The 26,702-nt window shown below is 40.1% G+C and overlaps 1 protein-coding gene across 2 annotated transcripts in view; it reads left to right on the top strand.

Annotated features, from left to right (window-relative positions):
* The window catches only part of CRYL1 (crystallin lambda 1), a 156,468-nt gene that overhangs the window by 20,076 nt on the left and 109,690 nt on the right, over window positions 1–26,702 (top strand). The window contains exon 2 of one of the 2 annotated variants that reach the window (XM_044249388.1): window positions 12,878–12,985. In XM_044249388.1, coding sequence (XP_044105323.1) covers window positions 12,878–12,985 — 108 coding nt within the window. Of the gene's footprint in view, window positions 1–12,877; window positions 12,986–24,173; window positions 24,247–26,702 lie in introns of those variants that run through there. The other variant, XM_044249389.1, reaches the window with a different exon arrangement.

Genomic DNA, 26,702 nt, shown 5'->3' with positions numbered 1-26,702 from the left:
ACATGAGGACGATAGTAGCTTGGATTATTATAAAAATGTCTTTGAAAAGCTGAAAACTGCTCTAGAGTGAATGCCACCCCACCCCCAACCGCATTTGTAGAAGAAGGACTACAGCTCTCTCGGACATGTGACTGACTTCTATATGATTGCAGCATAGTTGCATAGCTGGGGGTGGTCACTCTTCAAGTGCCGAGCAGTGCCATGTGGCTGTGAAATGACTGCTGTGCTGGACAATGAAGGTTTAAGCAATGATGTGACCTTGGTGAATCAGGAAAGAGAGAACTTCCTTCTCCCCCCTTGTTGTGCCTCCCCTTGTAGTATGGGCTCGTTTGAGAGGCACTTACACGCATTTTGAAAAGGCAAGTCAAGTTGTGGGAGGAGGTTTACTTAATGAGATGACTCTATTGTGTTCTCCTTTGTGCAAAGTCTTTTCTGTAACAGCAGCCACGGTACATTGGGCTTTGATAACATGGCAGCTGAAGCCTCTCACCATTCTGTCTTGTTTGGCCTGTGGGCCTTACCCGTGCTTGGCACTTAAGGGCCTTTTCTTTTGTGCCCATCCTCTCCGTTTCATAGTGTGGTAGACACAGGATGTGGGGGGACTTCCTGACAGAGGGGTCTGCTGGTAAGGCTGCTTTGGAGGCCCTATGGAGCTCTCACCCCTGAGGGAGTCTGCTTGACATGCTGTCCTGCCTGACCAGCCTATGGGCAAAAGCTTTTACATGGAGAGAGGCGATGAGTCATTTTGGAGGAATGTGGTAATTTCTGAAACCACAGAGTGGGAAGGAAAAGAAGAGTCTTTTTGAAAAATATTTCTATGCATTTTATTATACATACAACAAAGTACAGAAATCCTATGTACTTTATTTAATGGTGGTCATAGAGTGGACACACCACTGTAAGCCCTGCTGGGAAAGTATCCATTCTAGAGTTGGGCTGTATGATAGGCTCCTTTCATGGTTAAATCAATCACCATATATGTCAAACATGATGATACTGGCAGTGGGGAGAAGGACATTTGGAGTCAATAACTGGTCATTTGGGATGACTTGCATGAATGTTAATTGGCCTTTTAACGTAGTGGCTTGCAGCTCTGGAGTGTGTGAGGAGGGGTGAGTGGGTGTTTGAGGAAGAGAAAGAAGTCTTCAGGCAGGGGCTCTCTTTCAAACTCTGGCTTGTGGTCTGTAGGGTATTTTTCCTCAGAGGCTAGAATAGCTTTGTCAATAAAACTTGCTGCAAAGAGGGAAATATTCTGTATATGCCTTTGCTGTTCAGGTTGATAGCCACTATCACATGTGACTATTGAATACTTGAGCCATGTCTAGTACTATTGATGAACTGATTTTTAAAATTCATTAATTTTAATTAATTTAAATAGCAGCATGTGGCCAGAGCCTACCATATTGGACAGTGCTAGATCTAGAGCATTGAGAGTTTAATAAAAAAATGTTATATGTAATTATTTATATAATAAATATAAAATATCTATTATATAAATTTTAAAATATTTATGTATTTTATAAATATATACATATATAATATATGTAAATTATATGTTATATTATAATATGTAACATATGTACATATATGTACATTATATATGTATTTATATATAACATGTACATTATATATGTAATATGTAAATTTTGTATTAATCATAAACGATTTTAATATTGCAGAAGAATATGGAGTAAAACATTCTGTATAATCCTGCTCCCTTTCCCGAAGTTGAGTAGAGGTGCCTTAGTTGTTTTCACTGTTTTTCCAACTAATGGCTTTACATAAGATACCTTGTAACAAGATAATAGCCCCTCTCGGTAACTCCTGGTATGTTTTAGAGGCTTAGCTCAAGTGAATATTGTGTGAGAGCTTTGAAGCTTGGATAGCAAGCACTTCTGTGGCATTAGCAGGATTTTCAGGTCAGTAGGAGGCATGCCAAGCTCTTCCCTTCAGTTGCTTGGGCCCAAGGCTGACAGAAGAGGGGGTGTTGTAACTGTGCGGAGTGCTTTCTGTACTCAGAGCCTGAAGGATAGATTAGCTGAATTAGGAGAGGTTGGGAGAGGGGAGATGGAGTGGGGATAATAGTTCTTGAAGCCCATCCTTTGACTGCTATTCTAGCCACCACCATCCTCAAAGCAGTGCATAGTTACTACAATGAAATAACACCACACCTGAGGCAAGCCTGTCCTGCTGAATGTTCTGTCTGCTTGCTAATAATTTAGTTTGTTACTATTTCCTGAATGGTGAAGACATGAGACTCATGGGTCAGAGACAGAGAACGTTCTTAATCATAGCAGAGCAAACAGCATGAGCATCCTATTAGTATTTTTCCTTTTTTTTTTTTTAAAGATTTTATTTATTTATTTGACAGAGAGAAATCACAAGTAGACAGAGAGGCAGGCAGAGAGAGAGAGAGGGAATCAGGCTCCCCGCTGAGCAGAGAGCCCGATGCGGGACTCGATCCCAGGACTCTGAGATCATGACCTGAGTCGAAGGCAGCGGCTTAACCCACTGAGCCACCCAGGCGCCCCAGTATTTTTCCTTTTGCCCTGAGTCCCATGGGGATATGTGAAGGTTCCTGGTAGAAACCTGCAGATTCAGTGTGCATCCAGGACAAGAACACAGAGCTTGGGGAAACCACTGTTTTTATGGTAAGAGGTAAGTAAGCTTGCTCTTTATCCTTGAGGGATAGATTTCTGAAAAATAATTCTAACATGATCTGAGTGAAGAACCAGCAAGACATGGGTGTGCTCCAGGAAAAATTCTTCCCACCACTCAATGCCTGGCTTTGTCCACACATCACTCTCGGCTCCTCTGAAATGGGGACTATGTTTCTCCTGACCTCTGGATCACATTTTGAAAGGCTTCCAATTCAGAGGAATCCTAGAGAGTGTTGTTGATTGGTCTTTTGAATTGTACAAAGAGTACCAGGGCAATCTGTGGATCAGGTGCAACTCACTTTTGTTATTCCCAGTGGCACTGGAATAATCTCAAGATTGAGAGAAAAATGGAGCATACCCAATCACTTACCCAATACTTGATGACAAGTGATTACCTACTTCTCTTCTGATACCTCCACTTCCAAGGATTTTCCATCTGCTTGGCCTTTTCTTCAGTAACATCAAACCTTAGGACAGCCCAAGCAGTGGAACCAGGTGCAGGAGCCTCAGACCAAAGTGCTACGTGGTCTGCAGGAAATCAGCCCCACAGTGTGTAAATGTGGCTATTTCTCCCAACCTCATAAAAATACCCCCTTGACCTCCTTTCTCCTTCTAGTAACTGCCACATTTTTCTTCAGACCTTGATGAAATTGTCTGTATTCTGTCTCTACTTCCTTTCTTCCCATCCACATTCTTTAGTTTCAAATCATATCAAAGTTGAGAAAATAGTATAATGAAAACTTATGTACCCCTCCGACACCCGGTTTCAACTGTTATTTACATGGGGCTAATCTAGTTTCATTTATGTTTCCTTCTGTAGATTAATTTGAAACAAATCCCAGGCATTTGTATCATTTGACTAATAAATATGTCAGGATATACCTAAAAACAAGGACTACAATTGACCCTTAAAAGATGCAGAAGTTGGGGTGCTGAACACCCCCATGGAATTGAAAATCCATCTATAACTTTGACTCCTCTCAAACTTAATTACTGATAGCCCACTCTTGACTGGAAGCCTTACTGATAACACCAATAGGCAACACATATTTTGCACATTACCTGTATTAAATACTGTGTTCTTAAAGTAAGCTAGAGAAAAGATGTTAAGAAAATCACAAGGAAGGGGCACCTGAGTGGTTCAGTAGTTAAGCATCTGTCTTTGGCTCAGGTCATGAAACCAGATCCTGGGATTGAGCCCTGCATCAGGCTCCCTGCTATACGGGGAGTCTGCTTCTCCCTCTCCTTCTCCCCCTGCTTGGGTTCCCTCTCTTGCTGTCTCACTCTCTCTCAAATAAATAAATAAAATCTTTTAAAAAAATCATAAGGAAGAGAAAATATATTTGCAGTACTATACTGTAAAAATCTGCATATAAATGGACACATAGTTCAAACCCGTGTTGTTCAAGGGTCAATTATATTTTAAAAATATATTAGAATAATAGCATCATCAAGTGTAAAACATTAACAAAATTCCTTAATATTATCAAATAGTATCATTTTTTAAAACTTTTTTTTAAAGATTTTACATATTTATTTGACAGAGAGAGATCACAAGAAGGCAGAGAGGCAGGCAGAGGGAGAGGGAAGCAGGCTCCCCACTGAGCAGAGAGCCCGACATGGGGCTTGATGCCAGGATGCTGAGATCATGGCCTGAGCTGAAGGCAGAGGCTCAACCCACTGTGCCACCCAGGCACCCCTCAAATAGTATCTTTAAATATCCCATCATTATTCAGAATTTCCCTGATTACCCAAAAACATTTTTACTGTTGGTTTGATTGATTCAGGGTCCAAGTAAGGCCCACACATTGTATTTAATTGATCTGTTTCTTAGCTTTTTCAATCTATAGGTTTCCCCATCTCTCTCTCTCTCTCTCTCACCCTCTCTTTAAAATTTTCTTGCAGTTTATTTGTTGAAGAACATGGTCCTTTGTTCTGTGAAATTTTCTAAATTCTGGATTTTGCCAAATGTATCTATTTAATGTGTTCCTTCCCCTGCCCCTTCATTTCCTAAACTGGTAGTTAGATCTAGAGGCTCATTTCTCTTACACCCAGGCAGGGTTTCCTCCCTACCAGTCTATTAGAACTACTCTTGTCACTGTCCCCACCCCCATTCGTCTTGTGAACCCCGGTGGTCAGTTTTGACCCAGATGGTCACTTTCTTCTCACTGAGATTCCCTTTCACTTCTCTGACCCCCTGCATCTGATTTTCCTCCCATCTCCCGTTCCGTATCCTTCAGTGAAGTTGGAGGAGTGTTCTAAGTCTCAGTTCTTTGACTTCTTTATTATTAGTCACTTCCTCAGTGATCTCATCTGGTTTCATGCCTGTACATACCATGTCTTTGCAGTAATCCCAAATTCATATCCTCTGCCTAGGTCTTGCCCATTAACCTTGAGACTTCTGTCTAGTTGTTTCCTAGATGTGTGACTGGACATCTTTTTCAAACTTAAAGCATCCTGTATTGAATAATGCCTGATCTTCTCTCCCTAAATCTACTTCAGTTATGGTCTTCCCCACCAGGGATAATGGCCTTTCTGTCCTTTCTGCTGCTGTCCAAAAGAAACGTGATGTCATCCCCAGTTCTTTTTCTCACACCCCCATGTGGCACACAGCAACTCTTGTAGTCTGCCTGTGAAAACCTGTGTATTCAGAACTCCACTGACCATTTCCTGTCTCTGCCTCCGCTTCTATCCTGCTGTAGCCTACTACCATATTTTGCAGTGGTCTCCTGACTTCTAGGTGATTTGTTTACTTCCATCTTTGCCTGTCTTCAGTATATACTTAAATTTTTTTTTAATTTTTAATTTTTTAAAAGTTTATTTTTAAATTTTTTATAGAGAGAGCACACTTGTGGGAGGACAGGGAGAGGGAGAGAATATTAAGCAGCCTCCATGCTGAGCAGGGATCCTGATGCAGAGTTTGATCTCACAACCCTAAGATCATGACTTGAGCTGAATTAAGAGCTTAACTGACTGAACTACCCAGGCACCCAGGTGTATTCTTATTAAAGCAGCCAGAACCTTATAAAACTGAAGTCAGAGTATGTCTTTCCTCTAAAACCTTCTATTATCCGCTCATCTCACTTGGAATCAAAGTGAAAAGCTCTTGGCAGCCTCTGAGGCATCCCTCCTGCCCTCTCTGACCTCCTCCTGCCATCCTCCTCCTTCCCTCTCTACTCCAAACATACCAGCCTTGTTGATTTGGACCATGCAACACATTCCCTCAGGTTTTTGTTTTTTTTTTTTTTTTCTTTTTCCAATTTATTTATTTTCAGAAAAACAGTATTCATTATTTTTTCACCACACCCAGTGCTCCATGCAAGCCGTGCCCTCTCTAATACCCACCACCTGGTACCCCAACCTCCCACCCCTCCGCCACTTCAAACCCCTCAGATTGTTTTTCAGAGTCCATAGTCTCTCATGGTTCACCACCCCTTCCAATTTACCCAAAAGCACATACCCTCCCCAATGTCCATAACCCTACCCCCCTTCTCCCAACCCCCCTCCCCGCAGCGGGCATTGGTGGTATAGTGGTGAGCATAGCTGCTTTCCCTCAGGTTTTTGCACCTGTTCTTCCCTCTGCTGGGAATGCCTTTTTCCCAGATGCCTTTGTGGCTTGCCCCCTCACTTCCTTCAGCCCTTTGTTAATATGTCACCTTCCTGGTGAGTCAGTCCCTGGTGTGCTTTTAGAATTTCTTTTCCTCCCAGTCCCCATTCTCTTCCTTGTTGTCCCTGTTTCCTGCTTCTTCTCTCCCCCAGCACTTGTTACCTTTACTATGATATCTTACTTACCTGCTTAGTTTTTTTCTACCTGCCCACTGTAAGCTCCATGAGGCAAGAATTTTTGTTTGGTCACTGCTGCATCCCCAGTGCCTGGAACTGTGCCAAACACCCATAGGTCCTCTAAATATTTCTTTAGTGAACAACTGTAGCCTTCATATTAACCTCATAGGAAGAGGCTGTTGACTGTTATATAGTATTTATCACTAGATAATCAGGTGGGTTTTTTGTTGTTGTTGTTGTGGTTTCTTTTCTTTGTTTCTTTGTTTTTTCTTTTTCTTTTCTTTGTCTCTTTTGTTTTGTTTGTTTTTTGCCAATAGCTAACGTTTATCAAGCCTCTGTAGTGTTCTAGAAACACAAAGGTGAGCAACATGGTTCCTGGTGCATAGAGCTTAGCCTGTTGAACAAGCAAACAAAAATAAATTCATATTGCTGATAAATTCATACTACTTTCTTTTAACATCACTGTGTAAAATTCACCATGTTTTTTATTAACATACTTAGATATTCATGACTAACAAAAAACAACAGATGTGTGTAACCTTTCCAGACCTAGAAATAAAGGTAGAAGCATTTGTCATTTGCTTCCTCTCCAGATTTATCCACACCGATGCAGGCATCTGCATACAAAATGGGTGCCAGGTGTAGAATTTTTCTAGGGTTGGTCCCAGAGGAAAGACAGTTAAAAAAATTGTGGTGAGATGCACATAGCATTTGCCATCTTAAACATTTTCAAGTGTGTGGTTTAGTAGTGTTAAGTGTATTTACATTGTGCAACCAATCTCCAGAATTTTTTTCTCTTGCAAAACTGCAACTCTGTCCCCATTAAATAAGTCCCCAAGCCTCCCTTCCCCACCAAGTCCCTGGTGACCAACATTCTCTATCTCTATGGTTTTGACTACTCTGAGTACCTCATACAAGTGGAATCATGCAGTATTTGTCTTTTGGTGACTGAGTTAATTTTATTTTGCATTAGGTCTTCAGTGTTGATCCATGTTGGGCATGTGTCCAGAATTTCCTTCCTTTTAAGTCTGTATAATTTAGTGGCCATTTTTATTTTATTGTACTTTTTAAAACATTTTTAAATTTATTTTATTTTATTTTTTTTCCAATTTATTTATTTTCAGAAAAACAGTATTCATTATTTTTTCACCACACCCAGTGCTCCATGCAAGCTGTGCCCTCTATAATACCCACCACCTGGTACCCCAACCTCCCACCCCCCCGCCACTTCAAACCCCTCAGACTGTTTTTCAGAGTCCATAGTCTCTCATGGTTCATCTCCCCTTCCAATTTACCCAAAAGCACATACCCTCCCCAATGTCCATAACCTTCCCCCCTTCTCCCAACCGCCCTCCCCCCAGCAACCCACAGTTTGTTTCGTGAGATTAAGAGTCACTTATGGTTTGTCTCCCTCCCTATCCCATCTTGTTTCATGGATTCTTCTCCTACCCACTTAAGCCCCCATGTTGCATCACCACTCCCTCATATCAGGGAGATCATATGATAGTTGTCTTTCTCCGCTTGACTTATTTCGCTAAGCACGATACGCTCTAGTTCCATCCATGTTGTCGCAAATGGCAAGATTTCGTTTCTTTTGATGGCTGCATAGTATTCCATTGTGTATATATACCACATCTTCTTGATCCATTCATCTGTTGATGGACATCTAGGTTCTTTCCATAGTTTGGCTATTGTGGACATTGCTGCTATAAACATTCGGGTGCACGTGCCCCTTTGGATCACTACGTTTGTATCTTTAGGGTAAATTCCCAGTAGTGCAATTGCTGGGTCATAGGGCAGTTCTATTTTCAACATTTTGAGGAATCTCCATGCTGTTTTCCAGAGTGGTTGCACCAGCTTGCATTCCCACCAACAGTGTAGGAGGGTTCCCCTTTCTCCGCATCCTCGCCAGCATCTGTCATTTCCTGACTTGTTGATTTTAGCCATTCTGACTGGTGTGAGGTGATATCTCATTGTGGTTTTGATTTGTATTTCCCTGATGCCGAGTGATATGGAGCACTTTTTCATGTGTCTGTTGGCCATCTGGATGTCTTCTTGGCAGAAACGTCTGTTCATGTCCTCTGCCCATTTCTTGATTGGATTATTTGTTCTTTCTCTACACCAACAACAAGACAGAAGAAAGAGAAATTAAGGAGTCAATCCCATTTACAATTGCACCCCAAACCATAAGATACCTAGGAATAAACCTAACCAAAGAGGCTAAGAATCTATACTCAGAAAACTATAAAGTACTCATGAAAGAAATTGAGGAAGACACAAAGAAATGGAAAAATGTTCCATGCTCCTGGATTGGAAGAATAAATATTGTGAAAATGTCTATGCTACCTAAAGCAATCTACACATTTAATGCAATTCCTATCAAAGTACCATCCATCTTTTTCAAAGAAATGGAACAAATAATTTTAAAATTTATATGGAACCAGAAAAGACCTCGAATAGCCAAAGGGATATTGAAAAACAAAGCCAAAGTTGGTGGCATCACAATTCCAGACTTCAAGCTTTATTACAAAGCTGTCATCATCAAGACAGCATGGTACTGGCACAAAAACAGACACATAGACCAATGGAACAGAATAGAGAGCCCAGAAATAGACCCTCAACTCTATGGTCAACTAATCTTCGACAAAGCAGGAAAGAATGTCCAATGGAAAAAAGACAGCCTCTTCAATAAATGGTGTTGGGAAAATTGGACAGCCACGTGCAGAAAAATGAAATTGGACCATTTCCTTACACCACACACAAAAATAGATTCAAAATGGATTAAGGACCTCAATGTGAGAAAGGAATCCATCAAAATCCTTGAGGAGAACACAGGCAGCAACCTCTTCGACCTCAGCCGCAGCAACATCTTCCTAGGAACATCGCCAAAGGCAAGGGAAGCAAGGGCAAAAATGAACTTTTGGGATTTCATCAAAATCAAAAGCTTTTGCACAGCAAAGGAAACAGTTAACAAAACCAAAAGACAACTGACAGAATGGGAGAAGATATTTGCAAACGACATATCAGATAAAGGACTAGTGTCCAAAATCTATAAAGAACTTAACAAACTCAACACCCAAAAAACATTTTTAAATTTAAATTCAATTAATTAACATACAGTATATTATTGGTTCAGAGGTATAGGCCTATGATTCATCAGTCTTATATAACATCCCGTGCTCATTACATCACATGCCCTCCTTAATGCCCATCACCCAGTTACCCCATCCCTCCAACCCCCTGACCTCCAGCAACCCTGTTTGTTTCCTATGGTTAAGGGTCTCTTATGGTTTGTCTTTATCTCTGGTTTTGTCTTGTTTTATTTTTTCCTCTCTTCCCCACGATCCTCTGTTTTGTTTCTTTAATTCCACATATCAGTGAGATCATATGATAATTGTCTTTCTCTGATTGCCTCACTTCACTTAGAATTATACCCTCAAGTTCTATCCAAGCAGTTGCAAATGGCAAGATTTCATTTTTTTTTTTTGATGGGTGTGTAATTAGTGGTCATTTTTAAAAACATAAGATGCTGAACACAGCTGATCTTTGCACCCCGAGTTGGAGTACTCAGCAGGCTGGGTAAATTCTCAATGGCCCCACCACTAGTTCTGCCCTTGTGGAGGGTTATCAAATGTATCTGTTAGCCTATAGGTCCCCTAAGGGGAAACTGTAGTGAACCCTTTTGAATTGGTCAGCTTGGAACGAAATGAAACAGTTCCGGAGTTTGGAATTATAGACAAGTTTAAGTGGATTTTGTTGCCTATTAGCTCTATAAACTACCTCTTGTACGTCACCTCCACTGGAGAAATCCCTTGAATATTTGAGCCTTAGTTGTGTTGTGAGAAGACGTTTCCCTCTCACCTCTAGCTGACCACTTATGTAGCAGGCAAGCACCTTTGGGGAAAGATTTTTAAAATTTTAATCCTGCCTCAAGGTAACCACCTACATTCTACCAAATGTGCAATTCATTTCCTCTTTGCTCTTTCACGCAACCAAATTTAAGAGTTTACTAAGTATTATTGCTCTCCATTTGTGTGGCAGGAGTTGGTTTTCAAAGCATTTTCACGACATTCATTTTTTTAATAATGGATTTGTTGAGATTCATCTAGCACACAGTTCACCCTTTTAGCACATTCACAGGGTTGTACAACTGTCACTACAGTGAATTTTAGAATATTCCCATCATCCCAAAAGAAACCCTTCACCCCTCAGCTGTCACTCCCATTCCTTCCTCTCCAGCCCTGGGGCAACCACAAATCCATTTTCTGTCTCTGTAGATTTGCCAGTTGCTAGAAGTGGAATCCAGCAATATGTAGACCTTACTAATTGACTTCTTTTGCTGAGAATTTTTTTAAGGTTCCATTGAGCATGTATCAATACTTTATTCTTTTTTATGGCTGAATAACTTTTTATGGGTATACCACATTTTGTTTACCTGTTCACTAGCTATTGAATCTTTGGGTCATTTCCATTTAGCTGTTGTGAGTAGTCCTCATAGAAACATGTACAGTGTAGTTTTTCTTGGGACATATGTTTTATTCCTGTTGGGTACATACTGAGGAGTGGAATTGCTCTTATAAACTTTCATTTTGCCAGTTTTAACCACTGTAAAATCATTCTAAATTTTTTCTTTTCATTACTGTACTCTTTGGAAGGAAGTCTTCCATACAGCCCCTGCTTCAGGAGTGGGGAGTTAGGTTACAATTCTCTGAGGGCAGAGTGTCTGCATAAATTATTGGGCAATTCTTCTGCAAGGAAGATTTGGCTTCTCTCGCATTTATTTGTTTATTCAAACATTTATTGACGTCAGTGTGGACTCATGGATACTTAGTTTATACTTTGGATTATAATCCAGTGTTACTTTACTTTTTTGTTCAACTTCTTCCAACTTTAGCCCCTAGAACTCTTTCATTTGGCTCCTGCAATCCTTTGACATGTTCTGTCATGATAGGCCTTTACAATTTTTTTAAATTTTAATTTTTTTTAAAGATTTTATTTATTTATTTGAGAGAGAGACAGTGAGAGAGAGCATGAACGAGGAGAAGGTCAGAGAGAGAAGCAGGCTCCCCATGGAGCTGGGAGCCCGATGCGGGACTCGATCCCGGGACTCCAGGATCATGACCTGAGCTGAAGGCAGTCGTCCAACCAACTGAGCCACCCAGGCGTCCCTAAATTTTAATTTTTTATTAGCACTATGTACTTTCTGGCACTCCCAATTCCTCTGGGCTCATGTTGTATATTTCCTGGCTCAGTCCTAGAATCAGCCATTTCTCCAAGAACCTCTGGTTCCCTTTATTAGAGAATGATATTAGAAACCCAAGATTTGGGCTCTAGATGTGCTCCTTAACATTCATTTTTAACCTTTTGAACAACTTCGTGTGAGTTTTTAATGTCTTTTTTATCTTTTCCTTTTCTGGTAGCACACTGAAATAGCATGGGAGAGGTACCACGAGTTAGGATCCCAGGGTTTGGCTCTTTGGGTTTATCTCATAGCTCCAGCACATTTAGCTTGCATATTCTTAACCTCTCTATGCCTCAGTTTGCCCATATATAAAATGGGAAATAATAATACCACCTGCCTTGTGGGGTTGTTGTAAAGACTGACAGAGGAATGATGTATAAGATGTTGAATATTTCATGGCACCCAAGATGTGTTCAAAAGCTGGTGGTGGTAGCAGCAATTCTTTAATTGAAGAGGGTGGGGAAAATACTATCTCTGTTCTTCACCTTAAGTGACTTGCCCGACACAGTGGTCAAATGGGGATTCACAGAGGAGTCTTTCACTTCTACCACACCCTGCTGGCTCCAGACCGTGGAGTTTTTGTTTCGGTGTGTGTACTAATGTTAACTACCTGACATCCAGCAGTGTGTCAGGCAGAATATTATTGCTGACTCTGGTCAGCAGTAATATTGTTGAGGATTGAGTTGAGGATTCAGGGGCTCCTGTATGGAAAGAGATAACATTTTTAAAATGAACATATAATGTATTATTTGCTTCGGGGTACAGGTCTGTGAATCATCAGTCTTACTCAATTCACAGCACTCACCATAGCACATAACCCTTCCAGTTTCCACCACCCAGTCACCCTGTCTCTCCATCCCGACCCCCAGCAGCCCTCAGTTTGTTTCCTGAGATTAAGAGTCTCTTACGGTTTGTCTCCCTCCCTGGTTCCATCTTGTTTCATTTTTTCTCCCCCTACCGCCACCACCCTCCACCCAGCCATTCAAATTCCTCATATCAGAGAGATTATATGATAATTATCATTAAGAGATAATATTTTAAATAAATACAGCTATACAAATGTATAATTTTAAGATATTAAGTGTTTTAGAATAGGATGCTATATAATTTTTAAAATTTCATTCTGGGTTAGGAATGAAAAACTGTTCCATTAAGTTAACTGGACACATTTCTTAATTTTCTTTCCCTTTAGTGGACTCATTGGACAAAGCTGGGCTATGTTGTTTGCCAGTGGAGGCTTCAAGGTGAAACTCTATGATATTGGGCAACAACAGGTAACAAATGCCTTGGAAAAGATCAGGTAAGTTGGCTGGCACCCTCCAGGAGGAATTGGAAAGGCTCTGCTGCTCTCAGTGGGTCTTGTTTATCATACTCTCAAGGCTATAACTATCTGTGATTTTACTCTTCCATTTGATGGCTGTTACAGTGCCTTTGAGCTGGTAAAGGCCAGACCCACAGTGGGTGAGCCATAAATAATTAAGACTGAAGAAGGGGCTCAGATTGTGAGGAGAGGACTGTTTGTGTGATATAAAAATGTGTAACGGGAGTGGAGGAGCTGAACATCGTCTTAGGCTTCTAGCCTGAGTGAATTTTCTTCTGTCCCTGTGGCACACTGGGCTGGAGGTCAGGGTTTCCCTGTGTTCCCTCTGAGCGGATGACCAGCTCTCAGCATGTGATAGCTTAGAGCTTCATGGGCATTATATTTTCGGAAGAGGGTGTCCTGAGGTTTGTTTTGACCTATTGATCTAATGTTGTCAGGACTCAAATGAACTGTGATAACTGTAATACTTTGAGGTGTCAGAGTTGGTGAAGTTATGTGTACTGAGTGCTAAGCATGAGGAGGGGTAAGTTTTGGAATAATCACAGGGGGTAAGAAGGAAAATAGGAACCATAGGAAAGAGGCTGAGTATGGGGAGGTCAAAGATAGAAGCACAAAACTAATGTAATGTGCTGGAAGGTCACAGGGCCCTAATTTATGACACATTCACCTAAGAGGACTATCGCTGAACATAGTTTTGACCATCTCAAATGTGATATTGTATAGGTAGTTATTCTCCTTGCGGGAGATCCATGAATGTGTAACTTGAATTTACATTTTGTGTAACAAAAATATGCTGACTTTATTGTTACTTTTTGAAAAAACTAATATATATAGTGTGACATCAGGCTATAGACACCAAGAAATTATATACCTTAGTTCAGTTTTGTTGTGTAACAGATTAAGAACCCAAAACCTGGAGAAGTCAAGTTACTTCTTACATGTAGTAACATAGAGTCAATGTCAAGATGAAGTGTCAATCTGAAAAGTGAACAAACAGGGGTGCCTGCCTGCCTGACTCAGTTGGTGGAGCATGTGACTCTTGATATTGGGGTTGTAAGTTCAAGCCCCACATTGGGTGCAGGGATTACTTAAAAATAAAATCTTTACAAATAAAAATAAAAACAAACCCCAAATGAAAAAAAAATGAAAGAACAACTTTAAAACTAAACACACATACTCCTTATGTTTTGTTCTGTGCTCTTATAGAAGGAAGAGAAATTAGCATAATAAATATCTGCTATGTTCCAGGTATATGCTCTCCACTAGGGATATATAGATGATTAAGAGAGATACAGTTCTATCCACCATGGAATTTACTAGTCTGGTAATCTTACATATAAATTCTCATAGTAAGCCCCATGAGGCAGATTATATTGCCATTATTTTAGGAGAAAACTTAGGTCTATAAATGGTCAATAACCTGCTCAAAAAGACACAGTAAGGCAGAAGATTCAAACTCTGGTTCATCTGACACATTAAGGGTGGTTCTGAGTGCCTTTAGCACCTAACTATTTGTTTTATAGAGATCCTGCAAACATTACTTTTAATATAATATTTAAAATACACAGATGAATAGATCATTTATGTTAGTTTATGAAGTATACAATAAAAGGAGCATTTATGAAACTACTGTCCATCTTGAGATCTAGGTATTGTCAAGACCCTGTGTATACCTTTTGAAACTGATCCCATGTCTTCCCACCAGAAGTAACTATAGTGTTACCTTACTTTAAAGAGGTTTTACTGTTGATGTGTACTCTAAATAATGTATGGTTTAGTTCTGCTTATTTTTGTGCCTTATGAAATTTTTTTGAGATTCATCCATGTTATTGTTATAGCTGTAGTACATCTATGTTTATTGCTATATAATTTTCTAGTGTGTGACTTTGCTATTGTTTACTTCTGTTTTATCCTTCTGATGAACATTAAGCTATTTCCAGTTGGGGGCTATTGTAAACAATGTTACCATTTGTGTCCTTGCATATGTCTCCTGGTGCGTAAGTACAAGAATATCTACAGTATACATACCTAAGAGTGAGACTGCTGGGTTTATTTTTCCTTCTTGGATTCTGATTATATGTCTCTTGAACCAGTTCATTCTAGCCTTCACATCTTTTAACCTCTCTTATATTTTCTGTCTCCCTGACTCCTTGGAATATATTTTGGATACATTCCTTAGATTTTTCTTCCAGTTCACTAATTCTAGTTTTAGCTGTGTCTTATCTATTGTGAAATCATCCACTGAATTTATTTCAATAATCAAATTTTCACTTTAATAGTTCTATCTATCTATCTGCTTCTTTTCCAAATATACTCATTCATTTTTAATAGCTTCTCATTGTTTTGCTCATTCTCTATGGTTACTTTTTTTTTTAAAGATTTTTTTTAAATTTTATTTTAAAGATTTATTTATTTGTCAGAGAAAGAGAGAGAGAGAGCAAGGTCAAGCAGGCAGAGTAGCAGGCAGAGGGAGAAGCAGGCTCAGCACGTAGCAAGGAGCCTGATATGGGACTCTATCCCGGGACCCTGGGATCATGACCTGAGCCAAAGGCAGACACTTAACTGACTGAGCCACTCAGGTGTCCCTGTGGTTACAGTTTTTAAATCTTTGTGCACTTAATACGTAATTGTTTTATATTATATATCTAATGATTCCAGTACCTGAGGTTGTCTTAGCTCAGGTTCCTCAAAATCAGATCCTGAGATACGGATTCTCAGGTCAGTGATTTATTAAAGAAGTGCTACAAGGAGAAACCAATGAGGGATTGATTGGTAGGGACAGGAAAAGGAAGACAAAGAGGCCAACTAAGGGTATAATTTCAGAAGTCCCAGGGTCAGCAAGATTCCTGGAGTCCTGGAGCATAAAATATTGTGTCAAGTATGTCACCGCTTAAGGCAAGAGCTGAGTTTCCATATTTCTGCATCAGTCACTGACTGAGGGGCATTCCTAGGGGCTTGGGTGGATGTGAACTCCCAGGTGCTTCTGTGTCTCTGCTCTGGGTCCTGGGGTAGTACTTTGGGGGTGGGGGCAGGTGTGAGCCATTAGCAGCAAAGATTTAAAAGTTGGAGGATGGGCACCCAGTGCTGGTCAGAGGGATTCAAAGAGGACTGGGTGGAGCACCAAAGGCTAGACTGCCAAACTGTCTTCCAAATGCGTGGGCCATTTTGCACTCCCACCAGCAGTAAGTCAGAGTTCTAGCTGCTTTTGGTGGTGTCAGTGTTCTGGATTTGGGCCATTCTAACAGGTAGGTAGTGGCAGCTCATTGTCGTTTTACTCTGCATTTCCTTGATGACAAATCTGTGGAGCATCTTTTCATATGTTTACTTGCTATTTGTGTATCTTCTTTGAGTTCTTTTTCTGTTTTTGCGTCTTTTGGTTAAAGAGAGAACCTTGAAATTTTTCCTGACCCGCTCTGCTTGCTGTGACTCCCTCATGCATAAAAATTATTCCTATATGGGATCTTGTAGTTTGTAAGAGTCCCTTTAGAGATTTTGGCCCACTATATTGTTGGAAGTGCAAGTCTTCTAAAGTCTTTAAATCTTAATCCTTACTAAAAAAAGCTCAAAAGCTTTATGTTTGACTGTTGTAATGCAGAAGAAAATTACTTCTGGAGACAATGATCATAAAAATGGAACCAACTTGAAGGTAAAAGATTTCTTCAAATTGAGTTAGAGTGTTTTAAAAGGGCATCAAGTAGCACAAAGAACTTAATATTTGGTTTAATGGTGGTGATGTAGGATGTAATGGGAAGTGATCTATTATTGATAATGAAAATCATTAAGGGGGATACCATTGTAAAGAAACTTAAAGAATTTCTGGTATCCCTAAGTAAGTAAAATTATGTCTGCTTTGTTAAATTTATCTTTTTTCCCCCTAGTAAGTGGCTTTCCTATGAAAGAACATAGCAAGCTCCAGTTTGGAAATGGTTGATAACAATGCTAGGCTTCATATATACTTGTGTGGAATACTGACCTTTCAGCACGCTTGGACTTTTATTTGGTTTTCTGTTGATGATGTAGGAAAGAATGTTAGGGTTCGAAGTCAACAGCCAAGAAAGAATTCTTGAGATGTCTTTGGTGCAAAAAGATGATTTTATTAAAGCATGGGGTTAGAACCCGTGGGCAGAAAGAGCTGCACTGGGGTTGTGAGGAGTGGCCCATTACACACTTTCAAGTTGGGGGTCATGGTTAGGGATAGACTATTAAGTCTCTATGGAATTTTGGAAGCAAGGGAAAAGTTCACTTATTACTGTCTGATAAAACCTTAGTCATGAGACCCTTCAGATATATATCAGTGGGCCACATGCTTGGGGCATGATTGCCAACATATATCTTGGGGTGTTTAGAGATAAAGGAAGTTTCCAAAGGAGTTTTTGTTGATTCACAGGGTCCTGGGGGTTAGGCTAAGATTGCCTTTTGTCATTAGCAAAGTATCAACATCAAGGCAATTAGTCCCTAAAGGAAGGTCACTCTGCCTGTTTCCAGGGCTTGTCAATGGTCTGTAGATAGTAAGGAAATTGAATAATTTTTCTTCTGCCTTTGGTCCCCACATCATTGACAGTATCTGTGGTTGGCGGATTTGGAGCCTAGAGATGTCAGCCTAGTGACAGGTCTGGTGTCGCAGGAGAGCACAGCCTCTGACCAAGTCAGGTATGAAAGTAGTTCTACCTGTGTTCCAGGGGCTGGCCTTCTCTCTGTAAAGGCCAAGGAGGAAATGTTTTAGGCTTTGAAGGTCATATGGTTTCTATAGCAGCCACTCCTTGTAGAGTGAAGCAACCACAGATAATATGTGAACAAATGGGCCCAGCTCTGTTCCAGGGAAACTTCCATGAATTTACACCGAACTTTGGACTTCATATAACTTGCACATGTCACAAAATATTCTTTTTTTCCCCAACTATTTAAAAATGTAAAAACCATTTCATCTCACAGGCCATATGAAAACAGGTGGTGGAGCAGCCTTAACCAGCGGCTACAGTTTGCTGACCTCTACTCTCTAGAATTCCCACTTCTGTTACCATTCATCTTTTATTTTGTCAAGTCAATTCTACTCTGATGGAACCAAGAGAAAAGGCTAAGATTCCTAACTGAAAAGTTCTTTGTTCTATTTCTCTGGGTTTTGTATTTCAGGCCTTATTTTTTAGGTGTATCATTTTAGTGTACCACTTTTAAAGCCCTTTCAGGCATCAGAGAGTATATGTGAAAACTGTGAGCAGGGTTTTTAATTTTTTTAAATTAAATTAAAAAAAATTTTTTTTTGTTGGGGCACCTGGGTAGCTGAGTCAGTTGAGTATCTGACCCTTGGTTTCACCTCAGGTCATGATCTCAGGATTTTGAGATTGAGCCCCGCTTTGCGCTCTGTGCTCAATGTGTGTCTGCTTGGGATTCTCTCCCCCTCTGCCCCTCTGTCTGCTTGTGCTTGCTCTTCTCCTTCTCTCTCTAAAATAAACAAGTAAATCTTTAAAAATATATTTCATTGTTTATTTTTAAGGCCAGATAAAAGACTTCCCTATTATCCTACTGCTTTGCTTAAGTTAGAGCTAATATATCTTAATATAATTTGTGCTCAATTAGATTTAACTTTCAGATGTCAGTCTGTAAGAGTTTTGAACTAAAAAAAAAAATTATTGCTATTAGCAGCTTTATTAAAGAAAAACAATTTATTGAATTCTTTTGTATCCAGTCTTTAAAAAGAGTACACACAGATCTTTTCTCAGTAGCAGAAAATTTATTTTTGTAATTCACCTACACATATGCTGAGTTAACTTAAATATGCAGAACTGGTTATACTTCCTTGGCAGGAAGTAGAGATCTTAGGGTATCTTGTGACTGACTACCTCTTTCTTCTCGAATTATTGCTAGCAAATAGCAACAGGAAAATCAGGCTGAGTCGTGTCATATTGCTCTCCTCGGGACGACTACATTTTTGGTCTTGTCACTTAAGTAAAACCACCTGTTTCCCTTTCTTAAATCACAAGATTTTCAGATGTTCCATTCCTGTACACAGAAACCAAGTGAAGAGGATTGAACCCAAACCTCATTTTTGTAAATACCTTGGTCAGTAAGAAGAATTCTGAGTTTCAGATTTTTTTCAGTCAGGAAAGAATTATTGCTATTTCTTTCAGTAAGTAAACTGTGTCACGCTGCAGATGAACAGTGACTTTTAGCTCAAGTCAACAACATTGGGTTATTGGTTGTAGTCCTTAGATGTCCAGGAACCAAGACTACAAAGTCCCTGACCATGTATTAGGCATAAAGTATAAGGAGAATCAACTTTATCTTTTTTGCCAAGAAGTATAAACAGTGTAACTTCTTCATTGTGTCAAAATAGTCTGTGCCCAACAGGCAGCATTTTAGGACACTGGCTTGTGGTCTTCAGTCATCACACTAGGTTGTGACCTCCATGAGGACAGAGACTGTGTATTACACTATCAGTACCTCTCAGTATTGAAATGTTATGTGGTCTCTGTGATAGCCATTATGGCCAGAGAAAGAAGCAGCATGCACATCTCTTGTCTCCAGAAATAGATGTTAGCTCAGTAATTTCTTTTAACTGAGTCATGGGAACCTTGTCTAGAGTCTCAAAGATTAATTAATTCTTCTTGCCATATTTTTCATAGCCTTTTTCCTGGCCATCTGTCCCACCCTGGCAGTTTGGCTCAGTTCCCAAATTCAGATCCTTCTGAACATTTTATACTAGAAAATATGTGGTTGAAATATTACTACTTCTGCATGAAAATTCTATTTATGTTAGACCTATTAAACACTATATCTTAAATGAGTAGATATAGTACATCTTGTTTCTGAAATTGTAAAAATGAACTTAAACTGGGTGACGTTGATTTTTAAAAATATTACAACATTAGAAGATTAGAGAAATTATCACAACTCAAACTATGCCAAGAGATCACAGGGAATTAAGAAAAATTAAAAAGATGTCATCCAAGACTAATCTTTTTCTAATGGAGCAGTAAAATGAGAAGCTTAAAACTTAACATATTTAAATCTCAAAATAGAAGGGTAGCTTGACCTTGGAAAACCTTATTAGCTGATGCTTTACTACTTGGTTTTGGTTTTCCATTGTATGCATTATGCTGGGCACATGTTAGGTTTCAAGTAAGAATTTAAGACTATGAATATTTAAAAAAAAGACTATGAATATTAAAATTTTTAAAAAATTTTTTGAATTATTTTTACTAAAATACAGTGTATTATTTGCCCCAGGGGTACGGCCTATGAATCATCAGGCTTACACATATGAATGTATTTTAAGAAGAAAAACAAGAATCAAGTAAAAGGTATAATATGGACTCATAGATCAGGAACTGACTTTGTAGGATTTGGATCCAGCATCATTTCCACATAGTGACAGGGCCATCTTAGCCATCAGTGGTCCAGGGCCATCTGGCATGGACCATACTGATACCTCAGTGACGGGCCTCTACTCTGAGGCAGGGAGCAAACTGCCTTGTTTTGCACGAGTCCCAATCTGAAATCACTGTATTTTGGTAAACTTAACTCTTCTCAATTTCTCTATGGCCATCTCTTTACCACCTGTAGATGGCCATTCTGGTATGCAAATTCCCTAAACCAAATCAGCTTTCTAAATAAATTAGAAGTGAATAAGCCACCAGAACTGATCCCTGAAACCAAGTTGCTGTTCTGTCCTCCTGTCTCCCAAGTGACTGAACTCCTTGTCCCTGAATTTAGGCATTTCCAGTAATTGGGCTTCTGGTGGGTATTTTTAACCTGCTACCCAGACCTCTGCACTTGCTTAAATATCTTGAATTCAGTTTTGATCTGGATTCCTTTTGGGTTGATCTGTTCTGGTTTGAAAGGGACATTTATCAGTTGCCCTATATATCTTTGGCTAGAATAGCTGACTGTAGTAGATCACAAAATGGCCACAAATTGCTTCCATTCCTCTCTGCACACCTCTTTGCAGTATGAATTTTTTTTTAAAAGATTTTGTTTACTTATTTGACACAGAGAGAGAGAGAGCACAAGCAGAGGGAGGGGCAGAGGGGAAGGGAGAAGCAGACTTTCTGTTGAGTAGGGAGCCCGACATAGGGCTGTATCCCAGGACCCTGGGATCATGACCTGAGCCAAAGGAAGATGCTTAATGACTGAGCTACCCAGGTGCCCATGGCTTTGTTTCTGGGAGAAGCCTGACTCTGGGCTTGGGCACAGACTTGCACTGGCCAATGGGACAGATAGCAGATGTGATGCAAGCAGAGGCCTGGAAAGCACCTGTGTTTTTTGAGAACTTACCATCACTTGCTGTTGGGAACCCTTCCGGCCATCCTTTATCCTGTCAGTCAGTCCAGTCTGGCCATGCAGAGACATGTGGCCCAGCTGCACTAGCCAGCACTAGCCAACACCAGCACCAGCTGCTAGATAAATGAGTGAAGCCATCCTCGACAAATAATCCCTAGCTAACGTGCCATATGACTGCGGCCTCATGATGAGCCCAGCTGAGTTGCAGCCAAAATTAATAATTCTCAGGATTATGGCAATAGATTGGTAGATTACCAATATACCAAGTCCTGGTCAGGTTCCTATAGTTAGATTGCTATCCTTTACTGATTCTAGGTTCTGAGGGTTCCTGGTTATGTGTTTCTACAGCTGTCCTCTACTTAGGGAATTCCACTTCTATAGGAAGTGATGCAGAACTATCAGTCCCAGTCCCTGTCTTAAGGGACTTTTTACAGGGACATAGTGTGCCCATTTGTTTACATATTACCTATGTCTGTATTCACTCTACAGTAATAGTTCCAACAGAGACCAAATGATCCACAAAGCCTAAAATATTTACTATTCCCCCACCCCCACCCATGGAAATAGATCAGCAGTGTATTTGTAATAATTAACATGTTATGACATTTCAGGAGAAGTTGAGCAGGCCTAGCCAATCTGATAGCAATTGCTTTATTATCAGGTGAAATTCGAACACAGATTGTGTAGGTTAAACTCCAAGGCTGGGGAAAATGTATGTCAGGTAGGAAAAAAAAAACCCAATTATATTTCTATACATTGGCAACACATGGTTAGGAAACAGTGAATTTTGCTATAGTTACCAAAAATGTGAGTAACCTAGGTATAAATAGAAAAAGAAGTGGCTCAGTGGGTTAAGCCGCTGCCTTCGGCTCGGGTCATGATCCCAGGGTCCTGGGATCGAGTCCCGCATCGGGCTCTCTGCTCGGCAGGGAGCCTGCTTCCCTCTCTCTCTCTCTGCCTGCCTCTCTGTCTGCTTGTGATCTCTGTCTGTCAAATAAACAAATAAAATCTTTTTAAAAAAAAAAAAGAAAAAGAAAAAGAATGTATAACAAATTCATGGAGAAATTTTTTAAAATTTTTGAATGACAGGAAATAAAACTTCTGTAAATGGAGAGACATGTACCCTATTCATGAGCAGGAGCCTGTCTTTGGTGGTTTAATTAAAGCTCCCCTGAAGTGGGGTACAGGAAACGAGTTGACTAAACCTACCTGCACAGGAAAGTTCAGAAGGGATCTGAGATCCTGATACCAAAAGTTCACACCGATGGTGTATGGGTTCAGCGGGGTCATTCAACCTGACTTATCTGTGTGTTCACAGATTGTGCTCTCACTTGGCTGTCACTAGGGCAGTTCAAATGGTTGCTTCATTTCAGTTATTTATTTTTCTTCCAAAACAGAAATAGTATAGCTTTATCTGATTTGTAGAAGTTATATTGCTAATTGTACATTCATAAAACTGGGAGAAATCAGGATACTTTGACTGTCTCTGAATGGTGGGAATAAGAGGGACTGTTGTTGAGCATTTTGAGGATATATGCTTCTGTCATGATCCAGTATGCTTTTGTGCATGTGGACATGCACATATTAACAGTGAAGATAGGGTTGTGAAGGCTTATGTGGTATAGGGTGTGGACTCAAGAATGTTATGAATTCTGCTTTGTCTAGTTGTGTCTCTCTGAGATTTCCAACAATGACAAACAAATGAAAGTACATGTATTAACTGGGCCAAGGCTTGATACTCACGTGTAAATGTTAGTGAACTTGACAGACTTGAGGCTTATGCAAGCACTCTGCTCCCCTGAATATCTCCCCACCTCCCAAGTCCCAGTGTCACCACCAGCCTGAGGGAAGAGAATTTCAGAGTGCCCAGGTGAGGAGGGGAGAAGCAGGGGCAGTGATGGCAGGACCAGTGGGGGCAATCAGATCCCTAGCAATCCTGTGGGGCAAATGGAGAGAGTTCTTTTTCTTTCTACAGTACATTTAAATTTATATACTTCACTGAGAGGTTTTCAAATTCAGGTAAGTAAGGAGGCTGGTCTGGTAACCAGTGGAGGAGACAATGAAGTAGGAAGAGGTGTAGCCCTTGGCAAATTGGACCTAGCCTTTGGTGGAAGGCATTTGAGACTTTAAAAACACTGTGCTGTCAAGCAAAAGAAGTCTGGGGCCACCCTTTAGTAAAACCTTTTGTATTCTATCCTTTTATCCCCACTTCAGAGACATCAGGAACGATTTTGAGGGTCTATCTACTCTCCCACTGTGGGAGATGGACTGCACTGTTGCACATCTGTTGTCCAGTTTCACGTTGCGGTAACTGAATTCAGGATTTTTGTGGCACTTCAAGTTAATCTGCCTGTATGCAGTTAGAGTGGTGGCTGGGGGTACTCAGAAAATCCAGCATGGGGATACCATAGCAACGGAGCTAAGGTAAGGGCCTGGAGACATCAGTGCTATCTCTTTTCTTTGACTCTTCAGTTTGTCCAGAAAAGAATCTGCCAGTCTCCATTTAGCATTGTTGTTGCTGATCAAAGGACAGTGCCTGGACGGATGTGGGGGGGGGCGTGGTTATTTTTTTTAGATTTTATTTATTTGAGAGAGAGAGCACACAAACAATGGGTAGGGGCAGAGGCAGAGGGAGAAACAGACTCCCCTTGAGCAAGAAACCTGATGTGGTGCTCGATCCCAAGACCCTGAGATCATGACCTGAACCAAAGGCAGATGCTTAACCGATTGAGCCACCTAGGTGCCCCAGGATTTCCTTCTTTTTAAAGGCTGAATAATATTCCTTCTTGTGTATAGACCACATTTTGTTTATCCCTTCATCCACTGACAGACATTTGAGTTGCTTCTACCTTCTGGCTATTGTGAATAATGCTGCTATGAACATGAATGTATAAAGATCTCTTTAAGTTCCTGCTTTCATTTCTTCTGAATATATATCTAGAAGTGGATTGCTGGGTCTTGTGGTAAGTCCATTTTTAAAATTTTTTGAGGAACCACCATACTATTTTCCATAGCAGCTGCATGTGTTGCAGTCCCAGTGGTAGTAGACAAGGATTCCAATTTCTAGAACGTTGTCTTTATCTTTTCAAAGTAATAAATGCTCCTTTTGAATAAAACTTCAAAAATAGAAATATGAAAAAATTAAACCACCCATATTTTGCCCTACAGGGATAATTCTGAACATTTTCTTTTCTCCAATTTTGAATAAAAATTTATAAATTCATTGAAGAGAAGATGGAAGTATTTTGACTTCTAGTGCTAGGCTGACCTCTAGAGGTAGAAATGGTAGGCTGCAGCCACATACTCCTGTGTCTTGAATGAGTACATTCTTAGTTCTTAAATGGTGTAGACTGCAACGTTCTGGAATGTCTGAGCTTGCTGAAAACCCCACTAAGACCTCTTTCTTTTCCAGGTGTTTATGTGTTAAGTTCTTCCAAAATACCAATGAAAAATATTGGAAATGGTCTAACTGGGATAAAACATGGCCAAATGGCTGGTTTTGATTTATGGGCATAGTTACTGAACTTGAGGGATTGTCTGAGTATATCTGAAAGCTCCTCCAAACGTTTCATCTGGTTTTCTCTTGGGATCCCTGCACAGTAGGGTTCTAGACATTCAGCCATGCAGCATTCCAGTTGGTAAATGTGTGACCAGGGCTCTCCCCTCATGACCATGTCTTTTCCAGGGGCAGAGAGGGCCTTGAGGCCAAACTGCTTATATAGATTCTTTGCCTAGAGTCTAATCTGTGTGAGGCCATTGGTGTGGTTATTCTGGCTACTACCCTCTGTCTCTTTTTCCTTTCTTTCACCATAGGGACAATCCCGGGAAGTCTGTAGAACATCATCTCATCAAAGAAACAGCTGCTTTTGTCCCATCTATCTGACCTAATCTCAATTGGGAGGAAAGGCTAAAATTTGCTTTGGCTTACTAAAGTTTAAAGCAGGTGTTTTTGAGCGCATTAGCTACTCAAACATAATTCTCCCAAGGGGGAAATAGGTTATCATTGTGTTTTTAGGCTGTGGCATTTAAAAATCCTGTCTGCATGAAAAAGTGCTCCACCTCACGCAGCATCAGGGAAATACAAATCAAAACCACAATGAGATACCATCTCACACCAGTTAGAATGGCTAAAATTAACAAGTCAGGAAATGACAGATGCTGGCGAGGATGCGGAGAAAGGGGAACCCTCCTACACTGTTGGTGGGAATGCAAGCTGGTGCATCCACTCTGGAAAACAGCATGGAGGTTCCTCAAAAAGTTGAAAATAGAGCTACCCTACGACCCAGCAATTGCACTACTGGGTATTTACCCTAAAAATACAAACATAGTGATCCAAAGGGGCACGGGCACCTGAATGTTTATAGTAGCAATGTCCACAATAGCCAAACTATGGAAAGAACCTAGATGACCATCAACAGATGAATGGATAAAGAAGATGTGGTATATATATACAATGGAATACTATGCAACCATCAAAAGAAATAAAATCTTGCCATTTGCGATGATGTGGATGGAACTAGAGGGTATTATGCTTAGCGAAATAAGTCAATTGGAGAAAGACAACTATCATATGATCTCCCTCATATGAGGAAGTGGAGATGCAACGTGGGGGGTTTTGGGGATAAGAAAAGAATAAATGAAAAAAGATGGGATCAGGAGGGAGACAAACCGTAAGAGACTCTTAATCTCACAGAACAAACTGAGGGTTGCTGGGGCGAGAGGGGGTAGGGAGAGGGTTGGTGGGGTTATAGACATTGGGGAGTGTATGTGCTATGGTGAGTGCTGTGAAGTGTGTAAACCTGGCGATTCACCAACCTGTACCCCTGGGGCTAATAATACATTATATGTTTATATAAAAATAAAAAAATTATAAAAAAAAATAAAAACCCTGTCTGAATTCAGTAGAAAATAGTTGTGTGAGGTTGGTGGCTAAAAGAACTTTAATGTTTTGCTTATTTAAAAAAATGACAAGAAGCACGTATGTCAATATTGGTGGTTGCTAGTTCTCAGTAGAAATATGGGGATGTTTATTATTCTTTCTACTTTCTTTTTACTTTTAAAAATAAATTGTGAAAACAAAGTCATTCCAGAAAAGGAACAGGGGCACCATATTATATTTCTTACTTGTTCCTCTTTAACAACAAACACACTTAATTGAATAGAAATGGTTTTTTGTTTGGTAGCTGTAAACCATTCTTCAGCGATATGAACACTTTTATTCTGGTTGTATTTATGGGCAGTGTAGTTAACATTTACCAGTGTTATTGATCCCTACACTTAGTTATTGCTGCAGGTCTAATTTATATAAATCATAACATTTAAAACCAAGCAGTTTAGATACATTATAATTTCCTTCAGCCAATAGTTCCATCTAATTTCTGAACAAAATAGATGCTAGGCCTATTCAGGTTATGAGGAT

The sequence above is a fragment of the Neovison vison genome, chromosome 5, assembly GCF_020171115.1.
Source record: "Neovison vison isolate M4711 chromosome 5, ASM_NN_V1, whole genome shotgun sequence".
In the NCBI taxonomy this organism is placed as follows: domain Eukaryota; kingdom Metazoa; phylum Chordata; class Mammalia; order Carnivora; family Mustelidae; genus Neogale; species Neogale vison.
The sequence above is the reverse complement of the archived record's forward strand: the minus strand, read 5'-3'. Positions and strand labels throughout refer to the sequence as shown.